We start from the raw sequence: 18,671 nt of genomic DNA, 5'->3' as shown, positions 1-18,671 counted from the left end.
TCAAACAAACAAGAACTCTACTCACTGACTGTCAGATCAGCCGATTGAGGTGAAGAATTTTTAAAAGAAAGAGCAAAATTTATGTGCCACTTGAGACATATACAACAATGTGAAAATCAAGAATCTCTCCAAGTTTAATCTTGTTTGTGATATATATGCAGTTGTGGCCTTAAATTTTTATCACTTGGCTGGAAATTAGAAAGAAACACTCCTCTCCCGCCACAAAAGAAAACAACAAAATAGAACCATTGCAACCTTAAAAAATGCAACCACATTGGAAGATCCCAATTAACAAATATAAGATCCTTCAGATGCAGAATAGAACAAATAGCAGCTTATATGGGTTAAAAATATTACTAGTGCAAGAATTTAAACAAATTCGAAGTCACAGACTTGCAGATCTGCCAATATTTTGACAAATTGCACCGAACTACATAGCTATAGCTACTATTAGTGCCCCAGTCGTAGCTCCAAATCTAACTTCTCTGGTTGTTTGATAAACCCTATTCCCAACTCCAGCTTGATGTTATGCTCACTACTCTTGCAACCCTTGCATTCCTCCCCTATTGCACAACCCTGTTCTTCTTCAACTTCTAAACCAATCTCTTTGTTCTTACAAATCTTAATTTCCTCATTTTCCTGAGAAACCGAAAGAGGAAGAAACTGAGAAGATGCGAGTCTTGGTTTCTTGTCTCCATTGAGAGAAACCGGCGGGTTCAGTGAAAACGACAAAGTCAAAGAAGGGCTATAAAGTGGAGAACAATGAGCACAATTCAAAAGGTTATTGTTAGATAGACACGACGATGGAGGGGAGGGTGAAAGATGAGTGTGATTAGGCACAATGCTAGGGTTAGGTTTAGGACACTCAGAAACCCATGATGATGAGGGTAAGGAAGATCTCAATCTTGCCCTATCCCTTCTGTGAACATTCATGTGGCCACCCAAGGCTTGAGCAGACTTGAACTCTCTCTTACAAAAGCTACAAGCATAGTTTCTAGCAGGCCATGAACTTCCCCATGAAAGCTCCTCAAAGCCAAACCTATCCCCTTTATGCGTGTTTCTGGTCAGATAGTTTCCTTCCATGGAACTCTTGCTCTTCTTCTGTCCAAAATGTCTCCTGTAAAGAAAAAACGAAAGATGTATATATAGCGACACATTATTATAAAAAATTGACTTTGTTATGGATCTAGCTAGTTCTTACAAGAGACTTACTTCTTAGGACTTCAAAGCTGGTGAGTAGAGTGATCCATAAATATGTTGATGTTGAAGCTCAGTTTCATATATACTCTGAGGCAGAAAGTGAAGATCTCTCTCAGCAGGCGTACTTCATCTGCCACCGTCTGCAGCTACTGTATTTGGATATTTCTTTGCAAGTATAATGGAGAAGCTGTGTGAAAGTGGTATTTCCTTTTGCCTTAACCTGGAAAGCTCTCGCAAATAATGCTTATACTATATTACACTCTATCTAGTGCCTTTCACCAGAAATTGACTTCTAAAAAACATATACTATTCAATGATCCTGCACGATGTACCTACGCTATTTTAGCCCACCACAGAAACATAACTTTATTCTTTGCCGTTGATCTGTTCAAAAGTTTTAAAATTCCAAAATAAAAGGAAAAATGGGTGTTTAAGAAATTTTTCAGGTTAGGGCCAATAAAGTTATTCTATGATAAACTATAACCACATTTTGTCAAAGATATGTATCACAAATAGATCATCATCGTATTGGCATGCTCAAATTAATATTGAAGTTAACAAACACATGATAATGGCTAATTAAGGTGTGTTTCATGCTACACAAACTAGAATTTCTAGGTTAAATATTTAATTAAGATATTCTTTTTTTATTTGTATCAAGTCACCTGAGAAGTGAGGCATAAAAGCTGCGGAGAGAGCGATTTAGTCTCACAACGTGAATGTGAGGATATCTGGAAATTAAGACATCAAAGCTTATTTTCTTGTAGGTGAAATTGTGATAATTTTTTTAAAAGAGAAATTAACCTTTTACACTCTCATTTTTCTTTTTCTTGTCCATTTCACAACTTCATTTAATAATAATAAAATACTATATTTAAAACTAATAAAAAAATTAAAATAAAATAATAATATATTTAGTTATCAAATGAAAGTAGATATCATTACCATTTTAAAAATGCAATACGAAAGATCGTTGTTTTTCTTTTGGTATAATAAACTTATATCCCAAATAAATTATTCCAACATCAATGGTGATTATATGAAGATAAAGATTAGGATAATTTTGTTTATAAGTTCCCTGATATTTTAACCTTAAGTTAATGATGTATATTTTGCCTTAAGTTAATAATGTATAAAATATTAATTTAAATTATTGTTATGGATATCCTTACCTTGTCAACTTACGTATATATTTGATTACTTAATCAAAGTGTCAAATCACAATATTTCTAACTACAGTAGCCTGCATGAAAGTTGATTTTACGATACATATACTTCAAAAAATTTGATAAAGACCCTTCCATCGAGTTTGTTACTCACGATAAAATAAAATATTTGCATTAAGTATACATTTAGTTTCAAAAAAAAAATCTTTACGCTTGAAAATCATCTATTTTAATTCATATATACCATTTTAATTCTTATACATTTTTTAATTTCTCTTAGTCTGAAGATTAAACAATTAAAAATAACATGTTTAAAAACTAAAAAAAAAATAGTAAAGAATTAAAAGATGGATTTGTTCAACTATAAAAGAGAAATGAATAATTTAACATAATACAGTTTAATATTGAGTCAACCTTTATTGATATAACTTTTTAATATCAGTATACATTATAATAACTGAGGAATAAGCTAATATATAGATCATTTACATATTAAACACATTAAACACGGTCCGTAGTAGGACATTTTTCATCAATTTATTTTTCCAAATTTAAATGCAAAAAAAAAAAATATGATACGGAAAATAATGTGGGAGACACTTATGAAAGAAATTTGTGATCATAAAAACAAAGTTATATTAAAAAATGTAATATGTGATGCAGACGAGATTTATGGGATGACACAACGGAAATGATGGGTATAGATTACAAATTTAAATAAAAAAGACTAAATTCTCATATAAAAATTGGTGTATATGTCCCAAATTATACCTATTAAATATATAAAACTAGATCAGACCTTTAGATATTATGGTCAAAAAGGATCTACCATGAAGATTATTTGGTGTTGTTAACTCTGTCTAAACTGAACTGAAAAAGTGAGTTGAGTAGAAAGTGCCAATAAAATTAAAATTGAGTTGCGGGAGGAGGTGTCTAATTCAAATGGTTTAGGACAACTTGTGTACGAGTTAGATTTTTTTTATCAAAAAATAAATAAATGTGATCTACTTAAGGTGGTTCAATCCTTATTCAAAACATTTAAACAAACTCTCCACTCTTCGAATACATCAAACCCTACATGAAACTCCAACGGCCTCAAAAGTTAACTCTCCTAAAAAACAAAAGAAATACAATCTTGCCACTCTAAAACCTTTTTTTAATCGAGAGCATACATACATGTGATTTTAAGCACCAATCAAATAAAGGAAAAACCCCATAAGGCAACTTTGAAGAAATCCAAGGCCAAAACTTTAATTGTGCCAAAGAAAAAATTTCAGAATGGTCGATCACTTCGCCCTTAAACAAATGATTATTCATATGTCTCCAGTTCTCACTAACCACTGCAATCCAAATATTATCCATAATAAGATTGGCAGGCAAGGGCGCATCAATAAAAATGAACTGTATAAAATGTGAGACAAACATAAGAGGGTCAACCGCGAGCTCACTCCCAACCATGCATAGCAAAGATTCCAAACTAGCCAATAAATCTTACATCCAAAGAACAAATGATTAGTCGACTCCTCTAGACCCCCACACAAACAACAAAGGTTGCTATTGATCTCAACTCCATGTCTCTCCAAGTTGACCCTAGTAGCTAGCTTATTTTCAATCACCCTCCAAGCAGTAACCTGGGCTGAAGGTAAAGCCTTGATCTTCCAAAAGAAGTCATACAACCGCAAATTTCTCCCTTCTTCCTCTCCTCTCAGAAAACCATAGGCTGACTGAACAAAAAAACTCTTCAAAGATGTTATCCTTCTAAACTCATATGTCCTCAGACTCCAAAGCGGGACTTGAGCCAAGTAACACCTCAATAAGTCGACGAGCAAGGGACTCCTCCCACACAAAATTACCCTTTCTCCAATTTAGCCTCCATGCCCAAACATTGTTGTCCCAAGTTCCACACTCAGATAGAGACACCTCTTTGTTTACAAATATGGAGAAGAGCCTCGGGAATCTATTCTTCAAGGAACCATAACCCAACCAATTATCTTCCCAAAAAAGAATGTCTTTTCCATTCCCTACCTCCCATTTGAAACAGTCTTCAAAACTCCCTCTCCAACCTTCCAACTTCCAGATCTGCTTCAGGTCATTCCACCACAAAGTTTATTTTTAGATGTTCCCCACTTCAAGTAACATAAAATCAAAAATGCAATACGGATAAATATTTCCATAATTCAAAAATGTGTTTTGGATATCTAAATCCGAAATATTTTCGAATAAAAGGATCCAAAAGTAATTTTTATTTACACCCTTCTTTTTTAAGGTTATTTTTGTCATTTTTGAAGGGCATTTTTGTCATTTTTAATACCAGGTTGGGTGCATGTTGGAATTGATATGGTGTAGGGAGCATTTGCCAAAATAACACTACAAGAAAATCATGAAATAGAGACCAATTTTTAGAGACCAAAATAATTAGTTGCAATAGTAACTAAATTAGAGACCATTTTAGAAACTAAAAAAAAAAATTGGTTTCTAAATTAGTTTCTATTATTGTTAAATAGTTTCTAAATTGGTATCTAATTAACAACCAAGGTTTTAGAGACCAAATTTAGAAACTAAATAATTGGTAGTTAAAACCTTGGTTGCTAATTAGATACCAATTTAGAAACTATTTAACCATAATAGAAACTAATTTAGAAACCAATTTTTCTTTTAGTTTCTAAAACGGTCTCTAATTTAGTTACTATTACAACTGGTATTTAAAATTGGTTTCTATTTCATGATTTTCTTGTAGTGTAAATTCCAATTTAAAAATATAATTCATCTATATTGTTGCTTGGGTCTTGTGTTTGGTGGGATCTCTAATCATAGGTCTAATAGAAGTGTTTCTTTTTGCACTCTGTCATATTTCTCCTTACACTCCATTAATTAGGTGAAATGACTAAAATACCTCATTTGATTTGCCCTCATTCTGGAAAGCTTTTTTCGAAACATATTCTAAAAAATTCAGTCTGGAAATCCAGTTTTGAAAAATATTTTCTGAAAATATATTTAATGAATTTTGGAAACTATTGTTCCAGAATTATTTCAGAAAAAATAATCCAAAAATCATTTTTAAAAAAGGTAAAATAGTCTTTTCCAAGAATGGAGTGAAAGGAGAAGTTTGTTACCGTCCAATAGTGATATCATTCGCTTTTGTCCGCGAAGTTAGGCTAGGCGTCATACTGGCAATTGCTTTCTACACCTAATAATTTTGAACCTGCAGCCAATCAATTTCAAAATTAGCCTTCATTTCAAAATTGAAAATCCAAAATTAAAAAATATACTCTAGGAAATGAAATATGAAATAGATTTTATGCGTTTCGAAAATAAAGTCTTAAAAAACAAAATCTGAAAATATATTCTGAAAAAAAAATTCAAAAAATAAAAATAAAAAAAAGTGTTTTGAAAATCTCAATAAAAAAAATGTATTGTGAAAATTCAAACCTGAAAATTCCAGAAAATTGTTCAAAAAAATGAAAATTTAAAAAAATATTCTGAAAAATCATATAAAAAAATGCCCCACTCTTATTTAAAAGCTAAAAAAACATTTTTATTACTTCACATAAAGCATTGGATGCAGGTTAAAAATAGTATAAATCAATTGTTCGTTTTAGAAATAAATATTCTTTTATTTAATGAACTTTGGATAAAAATACAATTTCAAATCTATTAATAGTATTCAAATATGTTAAACATCATCATTTAGGTCAACCAAATCTAAAAAGTATTTTTCAGCCAAATCTAAAAATCAAAAGCATGAATAAAGTTTCAAGCTTTGAAAATAAATAATAATACAAATCATCAATAAAAAACAAAATATTATAAATAAATATCATTTCAATACAAAAGAGTTTGAATAGATCACTTCGAATACCAAAGGAAAGAATTAGTCACTCATAGTGGCCATTACAAGCACGTAAATCAAGAAAAGAAGTTTCATAGCGTTTCTCCTTGAGGACTGCCTCATTTTGGGTTTCCTTCTTTTGGTTCCCTCTCTGGGTCACACTTTTCTCTCTGCCTTAAGTCTTCTATTTAACCTAATTGAGCTTGGACTTAGTGACATCTTGCTTAAGCAAGTTTTATGAGAAACCCAATTTTACTGGAGTAAACTCGTTTAAATGAGCCTTGAATAAGTTTTCAAAGCTCAAACTTTTTCTTTTCTCCTTTTCTTTAATTTGTTCACTCTCCTTTAGTAATTTCTCTCAATTTTTCCTTAAATTCCTAAAAGTAGCACAAAATTGTGAATAAATCATTCTTATTCATCTCATAATTCAATAAAAAGGTTCAAATTCTTAATTTAGAGGTTGAATTATAAGCCTATTAACAATTAAAGTCCGTAAGTGTTTATCTTTTTGCATGAAATATTAATGAGTTATGAAACTTATCAATAAACATTGATTTATACGAACTTGATAAAGGGAAAAATTGTTTGGCTTGAAAAGCCAACCAAGGGTTAAAATCCTTCAAAAGATGCTATTTGCAACTTGGGAGTATAAAAAAGAAGGTGAACTGGAGTGATGGTTTATGTGTGTAAGAGGCAAGCTCATGGGATAAAGGGGTAGGGTTGGAATATGTTTGGATACCATAAAAGAATAGGGCATTCCATAAGGGGTTAGCTACAATGGGTTGGGAGGGATTGATGTTGTGTCAAAATCCTAATGGAAAAAGATTACAACAATTGTGCCTTTGGGATTTGGTGAGGTGGATATTGTGGCATGAGTAGTGAAAAAAAAATGATGTTTTTAAAGGAGTTCATAGTTATCTGAAAGATATAATAGTGATTCTTCGTTGTTTATTAAAGAAACTAATAGTGACTATTTTAAACTTTTATGCGAGCATGTATTGAAGTGATAATTCATGGATGATTTTGAAAAGGTAATTGAGTTGTCCTGTCCCGATACGGTATTTGGGTGTGTTCTAACCTTTGTGTTGGTACATCATCAAGTCTTTTCGCCCATTCAGTTTAAGACTGGGGGACTGTGAGTTGTGGGCCAACACAGTGTTTGGGCATGCCCTAACCTTCGCGTTAGTACATCGTCAAACCTTTTTGCTCATTCGCTCAAGGCTGAGGGCCTGTGAGCTGTTCTGGCCCAATACAGTGTTTCGGCATGTACTAACCTTCGCGTTAGTACATCATAAAGCATTTTCTCCCATTCAACTCAAGGTTGAGAGACTGTGAGTTGTCTTGACCCAATACGATGTTTGAGTGTGGCCCATGAAGGAACACAATTCTCAGCATAATCTTTGGAAATTAACCCAGATATCTAATATTCTTATTAAAAACCTTGTAGATTTATCTCCACGTAATAACCTTAATTTGCACAATTATATCCTGTCAGTCAATCTTATTATCACACAATTTATATAATTCCTTCATACTTTGATTTTATTAGATGATACTTTGATTTTATTACACGATAGTATAATATTGTTACATGATATTGCCATTAAATCTAATTATGCCTTATGAAAACTATCAAAAATCAATATCAATTGTCTAAACTTATGAAGACCTATAAATAGACCACCATGCTCAAGGAATAATCTCACTTACTTGAACATAGAAAAATCTTATACATATGGAACCCCCACATCTTTATAGTCGATGAAGAGTGTGGCCTGCAACGTATACGAAAATCCTTTAAGTATCACCTCGAGAATTGTCTATCCTCATCAAGCGAGAACAATAATCTACTTTTGGAATGAGATTTTGAAAGATAAATAGATTAATAATGAAAACACAAATTTGTTAAGTAGTCGCACCAACCTCTAAAATAAGATATGGAACAATGAAGTAAAAAATTATAATAACATTGATTTTTCATTTTCTTAATTGTCTTGAAGAGATTCTTACATATATACTATTGAACAAAATTAAAAAAAAAAATTCCAATACAAAAATGTTCAAAAAAAATAAAAATTAATTTTAAATATAATCTTTCGTCCAAGTTGTTGGTACTCAAACTTTACATTGAACGAATAACTATAGGTCTAATAACAAATTTGATAAGTATATGAGAACCTTACATGGAAGATACAAAGTGTCCAAGTGTTGCTCAAAAAGAAAGAAAAAGAGAGTGTATTATCTTTTTGCCCCTCAACATAGACTAGTGACGAAATAGTAGAAACAGATAAACTAGCAGGGCAATGCAAACGCAGCGAGGGAGCGTTGACACACCACAACACAACACAAGAAAGACCCAAAGATCGAATCAAGATGAATTCCGACTGTGATGGTGGCGCCACCGTAATCCCAGGTCTCCCAAACGACGTCGCGGCGTGGATCCTCTCCAAGGTGCCATATTCGCACCACGCGAGACTGAAAAGCACGTGCAAATCATGGAAACTGCTTTTGTCTTCAAGATCGTTCTTAAACTCTTTGAATAAGAGGAACCATCTTCTGTGCATCTTCCCGCAGGACCCATCGATCGCGTCGCCGTTCCTCTTCGACCCGAACGCGCTCGCCTGGTGCCCGCTCCCTCCCATGCCCTGCAACCCCCAAGTGTACGGCCTCTGCAACTTCGCCGCGGTGCCTCTCGGGCCCCACCTCTATGTCCTCGGGGGCTCCCTCTTCGATACGCGCTCCTTCCCCATCGACCGCCCCTCGCCCTCCTCCGCCACTTTCCGCTTCAACTTCCACGACTTCTCCTGGGAGCCACGCGCCCCCATGCTCACGCCGCGGGGCAGTTTCGCCTGCGCGGTCGTCAAGGGGCGAATTCTCGTCGCCGGCGGGGGGTCGCGGCATACGATGTTTGGGGCTGCCGGGACTAGGATTCGGTCGGTTGAGCAGTACGAGGTGGGGAGGGACCGGTGGGTGGCGATGGATCCGCTTCCCGGGTTTCGGGCCGGGTGTGTAGGGTTTGTTGGCGGCGAGGGGAGGGAGTTCTGGGTGGTGGGAGGGTACGGCACGTCGCGGACCATATCTGGGGTTTTTCCGGTGGATGAGTATTACCGGGATGCAGTGGTGATGGGAGTTGAGGGTGGGGCGTGGCGGGAGGTTGGGGATGTTTGGGCGGATGGGGAGAGAGTGAGGGTTGGGAAGATTGTGGTGGTGGATGATGATGGATGTCCCACGCTTTTCATGCTTGATGGAAACGAGATTTTGAGGTACTTTCCAGCTTATGCTCGTGAGTTACATTGGTATTATGTGGTTTTGGTTGTTTTTGGTTTGGTGTTTCATTGAATGTGAACTGTCTTGTTAGTGTTGTGGTGTTGGGAAATGGGATTATGCATGTTTTTTTATATTACTTTCGGGATCAGGGATGGAATGTTTATATGGTGTGGATGGATTATTCTGTTTGTTACTACTGTTGAACGTTGGTCTAGTGTAAAGAAAGGCTGGTTGAGATACTATTGGGTGATAATTCTTTCTGCTATTTTGCATTATGGTTTTGCTAAGCGGCATTGGAACAATGTGTTAACTGTTTAGGCTGTACCTTTTATGATGATGTTGGAATACCCTTTTTTTCTAAGACAAAATGGTTTGATGAGGGGCGTAATCATTTTGGCTTGTGAGTTAAGCTAGTTCCTTATGCTCATTTCAAGTTTTATTCAAGAATAATGATTTTGCTATTGCCGGACAAGTTTTTGCTTGGAATTGGAGCGTTTTCTCTTTATTGTGAAGCTTGATCTGTCAATAATGTGGTAGTTGTTGATTTTCTTTTGAGAAATTGTTGAGGCCCTTGTTTGGTGTCTGGTAGTCAAAATCCCCTCCAGGTTGTAGAATTGTACATTTAAATGTTGTGTCAGATTCTGTGATTCTGTTCAAAGGTGAGGACACAATTTTCTGGAATTGGAGATGAATCATGTTTTTACTTGTAATAGCTTAATGAATCTTCAGTTCTTGCTATTCTCAATTTTCAACGAAATGCATGTTGTGGTTTGGGCACAACAAAATATACCCTTTCAGCCCACTAAAGCATTCAGTTCAGTGTACTTAAACCAGATTTTACTTTTTTCTTCAAAATCATCTCCCTGTGCTTGGCTAGACTACGTTGCTGTGTCACTTCTGCTCAGCAATGTACTGTAAGTGAGACAGGTGATGACGCAACTTTAGTTCAGAGTTTTTGGGATGTGGAACTTCTACTAGGCCCAATATTGTGGTTTTTTACATCTCCTAATTGTGGTTTGTGTGTTTTGTTGTTCACGCATTCTTTGTTGGGTTTCCTGGTTTGCCCGGCTTGGATTTAACTGAGTGTTAGTTTTCCTGGTTGTAGGTTTTGGCCCCATGTCATTTCTTGTTGGCATTTGGTTTGTCTTTACTAGTTAGAACCTAGAAGCATTCTTTTGATTGAAGGCTTGTCTCTGGTAGGTTGTACTGTTAGAGGCCTTTGTTGTATTGTAAGGCTTATACACATCTTTAGATGTCCGTGAGCAAAATGATTGAATGACTCTAGGAAAAAGCCAATATTCAGATTTATTTGATTTGATGGGAAAGAGCCCAAATCCGACTCCTTGGGGGTACTATAAATTTATAGTTGCAGTTGTGATCTATTATTGTACATTTAGGCTGTTTATTTGCGTTTTGAACATGTTAAAAAATGTGTCTACGTACTTGCATTATTATCTTTTAAATCAGAATGTGTGTGTCTGCTTGTTTCTGGTTCAACTTGTAACATACTAGAGACTAATTCCCCCACTGAGTCAATAATTGGGTCTAGTTTAATGAAGCTGATTCCTTATTTGTGTTATTTTATAAGTTAATATAATTTAAAAGTTTGTTACATAGACATCCAATAAGAATTCACCTTGCTGATACATGATATTAAAGAATAGGATGATGTGGCGGTAGGGTAAATTCCTTCCTATTGGATGTTTGTGTAAACAATTTTTGCACTAATAGTGTATGTATATTAAATTCTATAGTATATATAGGGGACATATCAAGTGAAAATGACTTAATGCTGACCTTTTATCTTAAATTGATGGTTAATATTGGTTTTACTTCAATTTAATCATGATCACCCAGGTATGTTGAATATAGTTATCTCACTTGATATGTACCCGTGATTGGGCAGATGCAGATTTGGGTTTAAATAAATTCATGCAGAACGAGTGATTTTGTATGAATATTTTATAATTGTGATTGGTTAAAAGATATATTTGTCCTTTTTTACAATTGAAGTGTTTGAATGGTTATGAAAGCGGTGTACTATCATGATTATTAATTATAATCTTTTTCTTATATAATTGTATGTTAATGATCTGAATATTGTATGCTAATATTCTGAATTTTGTACATTGATGATTTAAACATTGTAAGTTTATGATTTGAATGATGTAATGTTGGTGATATGATTTTGGTATGCTAATATTCTGAATTTTGTACATTGATGATTTAAACATTGTAAGTTTATGATTTGAATGATGTAATGTTGGTGATATGATTTTGGTATGCTTTGCATCCTTCAAAAGCTGGAAATATTCTAGACAGGGTATGGTTCTTAAGATTTTGAGCTCAAATCTAGGAATAGGACACAAGAAAAGCTAGAGTAATGTGATGGTTTATCTATAAATGGCAAGAAAGATTGTAAAGTTATACAAATGTGAATTATTTTTTATGTCATGATTTTTATATGTGATTTCTATATGATAATATGTTGTTGAGTATGTTATGTTATAAATGTTTATGCATGAAATGTATGATTGTGTCCCTAGGACAGTCTCTAGGACAGTCTCTGAGACCTTTTGTCTCAATAGTTTAAAATACAGGGCATGAAGAGAAGCAATGAGTATCATGGTCAAAGCTTAAATATCTTACAATTATGTTTACTACCTTTACCTCAAGTTCTCCTAAGGAGTATTAGTCTTTTAGATTTAGTTAGCACATTAAAAAATATATATTATTAAGAATTGTAATATACCTTTGGTACTCAAGATTGAAATATTACAATTTTGTTTTATATTGAGTTTTTGTTTAATTTCACTATACACACACACCTATGAGGATATCACAGGTTATATTTTCTTTCATACTGCCACTGCTTGAAATTTAGGCTCTGTAAACTATAATAAAATTGCGGTTTTGTTGCATGGAGTATGTGTTATTAGGGAATTTTTTTTGTCTGTTGCAGTAGCAGTGCCTTGTTCTGTCAATCGCATGATTTAGTTATTCAATTAAATTCCGTGTTGAAAATATCTGCAGTTAAATGAATGCTGTTGAGTGTAGTGTAAACTCTGAACAAATTATCAATTATTCTGATGTGGAGCTGAAATTCTTATCTCTTGAAGTTTGGTGTGATTTGAACACATGGAACTTGTGAAATCATAATTATGAGGACATGGTATATAGGATAATAGAAATTTGTGCATGATGCTTCTAATCACAGTAACTTTTACACGGGTAAACTATGTTTCGTAATTTTTGAACCTGAAAAACTATGCTTTTTACTTTCTTTGATGGATCTTGACAAATGAGGCTGGCATAATGAAAAGCTTGTCTTAACTGATCAATGATTATGCATTGTGGAGTGTTCCTGCCTTCTGCCAGGCCTTTTGAAAGAATTGATATTGGAAGAAAATTATTGGTGTTTGAGAATATTTTTGAAGAGTGGAGTTTTGAAGAATTAAAATCACTTTTGAAGTGTACGTGTATGCGTGCTTTTAAATGTTTGATTTGTCACACCTTTAGAATCAAGTTTGTGTAATTTTCTCAAAATCAATTTTACTAGAATTGATTTTTTTTCAGCTCAACATTTATTCAAACGAATGACTTGCTCAGCTGTTTTAATCAAGTTTGCTTGCAGCAAATGACCTTTTGCTTCTGAACAAATAGGCCAATATTCATTAAAACACATCCTAATTGAGTCTTGTGCCTTCAAAAAGTTTCCCTCATTGCAAGTCCTTGAATTGATTGCAACCCACTTTAGTATTGATCATGAAACATTCTTGATGGCTCTGCTTGTTTATTTGTAAATTAAAAATCCAAAACTTCTGAAGCTGTAAATCTGTTATTGACCTTTTCTCACGATGAATACACTTTGCAGATATGACCTGTCTTCCAATCGTTGGCTATACGAGTCTCGTGTGCCAAGAAAAGCTCCTTACAATTCGTCATTTGGTTTTGTAGCATTAGCGGGGGAGCTGTATGTACTTACACATTTATGCGTAGTGGATTTTTCAGAAACGCGTAGGTCCAGGCAGCAAAAGAGGGCAGGAACCCTGTTCATTCAAATCTATGACCCAAAAAATAAGACATGGAGATCGCTAGTTTCCAAATCACCTTTCAATTATCCAATAGATATTAATAGTGCTGTATTGAGCTCAATTTGTCTATGAATCATGCTGCGTCCAACATATTTGTATAGTATAAGGATCACTGCTAAATCTCTTCTGCTTCACATAATTTGATCCACCAGCTTCCGAGCTGGTAACTTGTATATGTCTGTATTTAGCATGTCTTGATCAAGGGTATATTGATTTTATATTGGTTGATTCCATCTAAATTTGGATACATGTGAGGCATAGTATGAACTATTACTAGTGTTGTAAGTACTGAAATATATGTTTGTCAATAAAGAAATGGATGTAACTTGCAAAATGTTGCTTTGATTTTATACTTTGGGGGGGACACCTAGGCAACTAAAGTGTCATATCCACCTAACATTTACAAAAGAAGGCAATGGAAATGTAATGGTGTAATATATATAAGTTAACTATTCTCATATAATTGGCCTAAATTATAGAAAATACACTTTAAAAAGGTTCTCTTGAATTATTTCTATTATTTCTTTAAACATAAAATATTACAAACATCCAAATTTGGGTAAAGCCATGCTAAATTATCAGAAACCTTCCTCCATTGTATCATTTTACATTAAAATGATTCAATAAATGAAGCTACAATATTTTACAAAATAAAATAAAATAATTGACTGATACATTCTATTATTTATTTTAACATAGAACATTCCATGAGTTTAATACATATATCCTGCCAATATGAGTTATTATATTATTCATAAATAAGAAATTATGTATGATTTTTGACATGATTATTATAAAAATTAATAAAATGTCTTCACATTCCACATTTAAGGAGATTAATTGTTAGTTATAATATTACATAAATATATTATGCATTTAAAGTTTTGTATCTTTCTCAATGTTTAGTTTTTAAAAGGAATCTGCATTTACTTTTCTGCATTATATTAATACTTCATATATTCATAAATAATTTTCTTAAACAAAAAATATTATCTGTTCTTAGTGGAAGGTGAATCATGTCACATGGGCAAAGAATGAAACTCTTCTCTCTAAGTTTGTGAACTAATTGAGGATTAACACTACCATAATCGGCACCAGTAGTCCTAGCATGATGGTTGATTTGAATGTAGGAATCAAAACGATCATGTGTGCAGGGGAGCTCCCTCTATTAGGGGAATCTGAATAGGAATGATTTGGGTTCTTGGAAGCCTTAAACATAGCCCAGGATGCTGCTGGAGCTCTTGTTGGTTGGTGCAGATTTGGCGTTAGTGCAACCAAGGTGGCAGCTGGAAATTGAAGCTCTTAAGGTGTTATGCAAAGGAAGCAGAAGCAATTAGACTAGATAGCTACTTTTAGTGGTGGTGTTATACCAGGAAAAACCTTCTCCAGGGAAAAACCTTATCCAGGGACCTAAAAGTGTTAAACACATGATTATCTTGTGGCTGTTATATTTTATGTTTGTGAAGGTTTTAGTTGTATAATTGGCAACAACCTGACACCATCTTGTGTATCCCTCTACCATTTTTCTTTCTTTTAGTTCCTATCACTTGTTTGCAAAATGTGATTTTTTATAAGGATTAAGATATCTAAAGTGTTTTTTTTAATTTATTTTATTCTTTATCGATAAAAAAAACACATCACATTTTTTTAATTTATTTTATTCTTTATCAATAAAATAAAAACACACCTCACCCTCTTATCCTCGTTCTTTCTACTACTAATTATATTTTTCCACATATCTACTTTTTCATTAAATCCCATAACACACCACAATCTATTATTCTCATTCTTTTTACTACTATAATTATATTTCCCCACATATATACATATACTTTTTCATTCAACTCACACGGGAGTAAATGTTACAATGAATATTTGTTGTTTATTGTCCCACAAATCCTGAAAAAAAAACATTTAATTTAATTGAATACCTCTAAAGTATCTCATTAATTTAATTCATTATTTGCTGATAAAAAAATAATCCTGAACAAATAGGAAATTCTTATTAAAAGTATTTTTAGTTGATGAAAATTATTTTTTAGAACAAATATTTATATTTATAAATGAATATTTTCGTATAAACATATGTTAGTGATTCCCCACCTCACTAGCTATTCCATATATAACACTATCACAATAAGTAAATAGCTGATAAAAAAAACTATTACAATAAATAAATGTTCATATTTGCAACTAATTAAATTGATAGTATAAAAATTGAACCGGTACAAGGATATTCATTTTCTCACTTTTTTTTCTTCTACGTCTCTTTTTTTTCCTTTTCTCCTTACATTCAAGTATGAATGAAAGAATTATAATTTGAGAGAAACTAAGAACATGTAAAAGTTCAACAATTTTGCTCATAAGTTTACTAGTTTAAGATTTATTTATAGAGAATTCTTTTATTGGTATATAATAGGTTTTCATCTAATATGTTATTAGAATTCTTTATTAACTGGTATAATAGTATCATTTTTGTTAACATATAATTTTTGTCTAATTTTCTATATTTTTGTATTTTTTTAATAATAATTTTTTCATGTGATGACAAATGATTGTTGTTACTTGAGGTGTCAACCTAGTTGAGATATCAAGTAATGCTAACCTGAAATCTTTTTATAAAAAAAAGAGTTCAACAATTGCATTGGTAGCGGAATTCAACGATAATTGTTCCTGTGTTTAGAACCGGAAAAAAGGAAAGAAAAAAAACATTTATAAGCAATAATATATGCAAGAAGTCTATTAACTTATCATTTATTTATATATTATGAAAAAATTATCTTTATATATATTATAATCTTCAATATATCTTTTTAAGTTGATATTTTTAATAAATTTTTATTAAAATAAATTTTATATAACTCTCATACTAAGTTAAAAAATAATTTTTAAATTTAATTTAATTTTATAAAATGAATATGTAAGATGAAATTTATATTCATACATAGGGTATCCAACCTTTATAGTCTACAAATATTCTACCGTTCTAGATAATAGGAACTCTTTGACCGTATTCATTAATTGTGAACCTCGTGTCAGCAAGGAAAATTGACGCGTAAGGTGAAAACACACCAATTGATGTTGAGCATATGATTATCATATTTTCATTTTCTTTATAAATATTGAGTTGGATTTTGACTTCATGTCATCATCACCCAGATATGAGTAAGCTAATGGGATTTAGTTAAACATTCTTATTATCCTCTACACCCATGGTTTTGATGTAAAAGTAACTAAAATTTAATTAAAAAAGATTAAAAATGAAGATATTGAGTAAAAAAGTAATAAGTAATATAGTTCAATCAATTAGTATAATATTTAACCTAGTTTTATTCTGTAGACCAAATTAATTGTTCTAAAAATACAGGCTCCGTATGGAAGGCGAAAGGGTGCGAGGTTTGCGGTTGTAATAATGCTGAAACCATTCACGGTCAACTCGAAGCAAGTTTCAAACCATGTTAAAAACAACAAAAACGTGAATAAGATCTACTTGAAACATGTTTTGTACGAAGCTTGCATTGCAGTTTCCCCCGCAACACTTTATTATATATCTTGTGGTTTTTACAAACTCAATGACATTTTAGTTCTACCGAAGAATTGAACTCCTTCCAAGTACGAAAGAGCGTCTTCGTTTTGTCTCTCATTTTCTTGGAGAGAATTAGTATACATGACTGGTTTTTCTGTCAGAAGGCTCCTTTTCACAGTTCTGCAACTTGTGCTTATCATGATCACCATTTTCGTTGCTTCTCCCGATTCTGGAGTAGCTTGCAGCAGGCCATTACTGTTACATCGTCAGTTGTGGACTGAACACGGACTTGTTTTGCAGTCGCTTCCAAATAGCCCTGCGCCACCGTCACGTGGATCTCCCATTCACGTCTTGTAAGCCAGCTTCAAATGTTGTCGCGCATTCATTTTCTATATTCTGTTTCTATTTAGGCACAAATTTATCTTTGAATTCAAACATAAATTTTATCTTTCGTGTTGGAGCAAAATGCACATCTAACTGCGTATCTTTAAATTCAATTTATTTTGTAGTTTCCCCTCAAACCATAGATTAACCTTCCACAATGACTTCTCCGTGTGAACGCATGATCTTCTCAAGGTTACAAGCCAGAGCTTAGGAGTGTTTAACGTTGTTTCGTGTTTCAGTTTTGCTTAATTATTAATACAATATTTCGTAATGAAGAAAGAGAGGTTTTGATGAATCCTAATTGTAGAGAAAAATAAATATAAAAGAAACTTTTATTCACTTATATATTAAAGAGTAAAATACATGGTGTATATATAAGAAAAAGATTAAGACCTAGCTGAAACAAAAAAGGAAAGTTGGGTCAAACAAACAAAGCCCAATAATTTAAAATACAAAATTAAATATATTAACACCCCTCAAGCTGGGGAGTAGATATTTGTCAGACCCAGCTTGGATTTGAGAGTAGAGAATTGTGCGGAAGCAAGGGGCTTGGTGAATATGTCAGCAACTTGCATTGCAGAAGTAATGGGTAGTAGTTTGAGGAGACCAGAGTTAAGTTTTTGACGAACTAGGTGGCAATCAATTTCGATATGCTTGGTTCGTTCATGAAAAACTTGATTGGAAGCTATTTGAAGGGCAGATTTGTTGTCACAGTACAGGGTTGCAGGCTGGGAGAGAGGAAGATGTAAATTCTGAAGGAGGTAAGACAACCATTGTAACTCACATGTGGTGGTGGCAAGGGCTCTATACTCGACTTCAGAGGAGCTGCGGGAGATAGTTGACTGCTTCTTTGATTTCCATGATATTAGGGAGTCTCCTAAGTAGATGGAATATCCAGTGACAGATTTGCGTGTGGTAGGACATGTTGCCCAGTCAGAGTCACTAAAACCACAAAGGTGAAGTGAACTAGTGTGAGAAAAATATAGTCCTTCACCAGGGGTGCCCTTGAGGTAACACAAAAGACGTGAGACAACTTGCTGATGATGAGTTGTGGGTGCAGATATGAATTGGCTTAAATTGTGGACAGCGAAGGCGATGTCTGGTCGCGTGTTGGTTAAGTAAATTAGACGTCCAAGGAGTCTTCTGTATTGAGAAGTGGCATCAGCATCGAGAGGTGAGCCTTGGTCGGGAGAGAGACGGGAGGT

At 33.5% G+C, this 18,671-nt stretch overlaps 2 protein-coding genes across 2 annotated transcripts; one reads left to right on the top strand and one right to left on the bottom strand.

Annotated features, from left to right (window-relative positions):
* Nucleotides 1-288: 288 nt before the first annotated feature.
* LOC137816190 (transcriptional regulator SUPERMAN-like) lies at nt 289-1,534 on the bottom strand. The gene is made up of 2 exons (XM_068619272.1): nt 1,213-1,534; nt 289-1,117 (listed from the first exon to the last, which is right to left on the bottom strand). Exon 2 carries the CDS (start codon nt 1,081-1,083, stop codon nt 451-453), a length of 633 nt encoding a protein of 210 aa, XP_068475373.1. The 5' UTR covers nt 1,084-1,117; nt 1,213-1,534; the 3' UTR covers nt 289-450.
* Nucleotides 1,535-8,363: 6,829 nt separating this feature from the next.
* LOC137814275 (F-box/kelch-repeat protein OR23) lies at nt 8,364-13,890 on the top strand. Its single transcript, XM_068616908.1, has 2 exons — nt 8,364-9,458; nt 13,337-13,890. Exons 1-2 carry the CDS (start codon nt 8,569-8,571, stop codon nt 13,626-13,628), a joined length of 1,182 nt encoding a protein of 393 aa, XP_068473009.1. The 5' UTR covers nt 8,364-8,568; the 3' UTR covers nt 13,629-13,890.
* Nucleotides 13,891-18,671: the final 4,781 nt, after the last annotated feature.

This window comes from Phaseolus vulgaris, chromosome 1, assembly GCF_000499845.2.
Source record: "Phaseolus vulgaris cultivar G19833 chromosome 1, P. vulgaris v2.0, whole genome shotgun sequence".
NCBI lineage: Eukaryota > Viridiplantae > Streptophyta > Magnoliopsida > Fabales > Fabaceae > Phaseolus > Phaseolus vulgaris.
The sequence above is the reverse complement of the archived record's forward strand: the minus strand, read 5'-3'. Positions and strand labels throughout refer to the sequence as shown.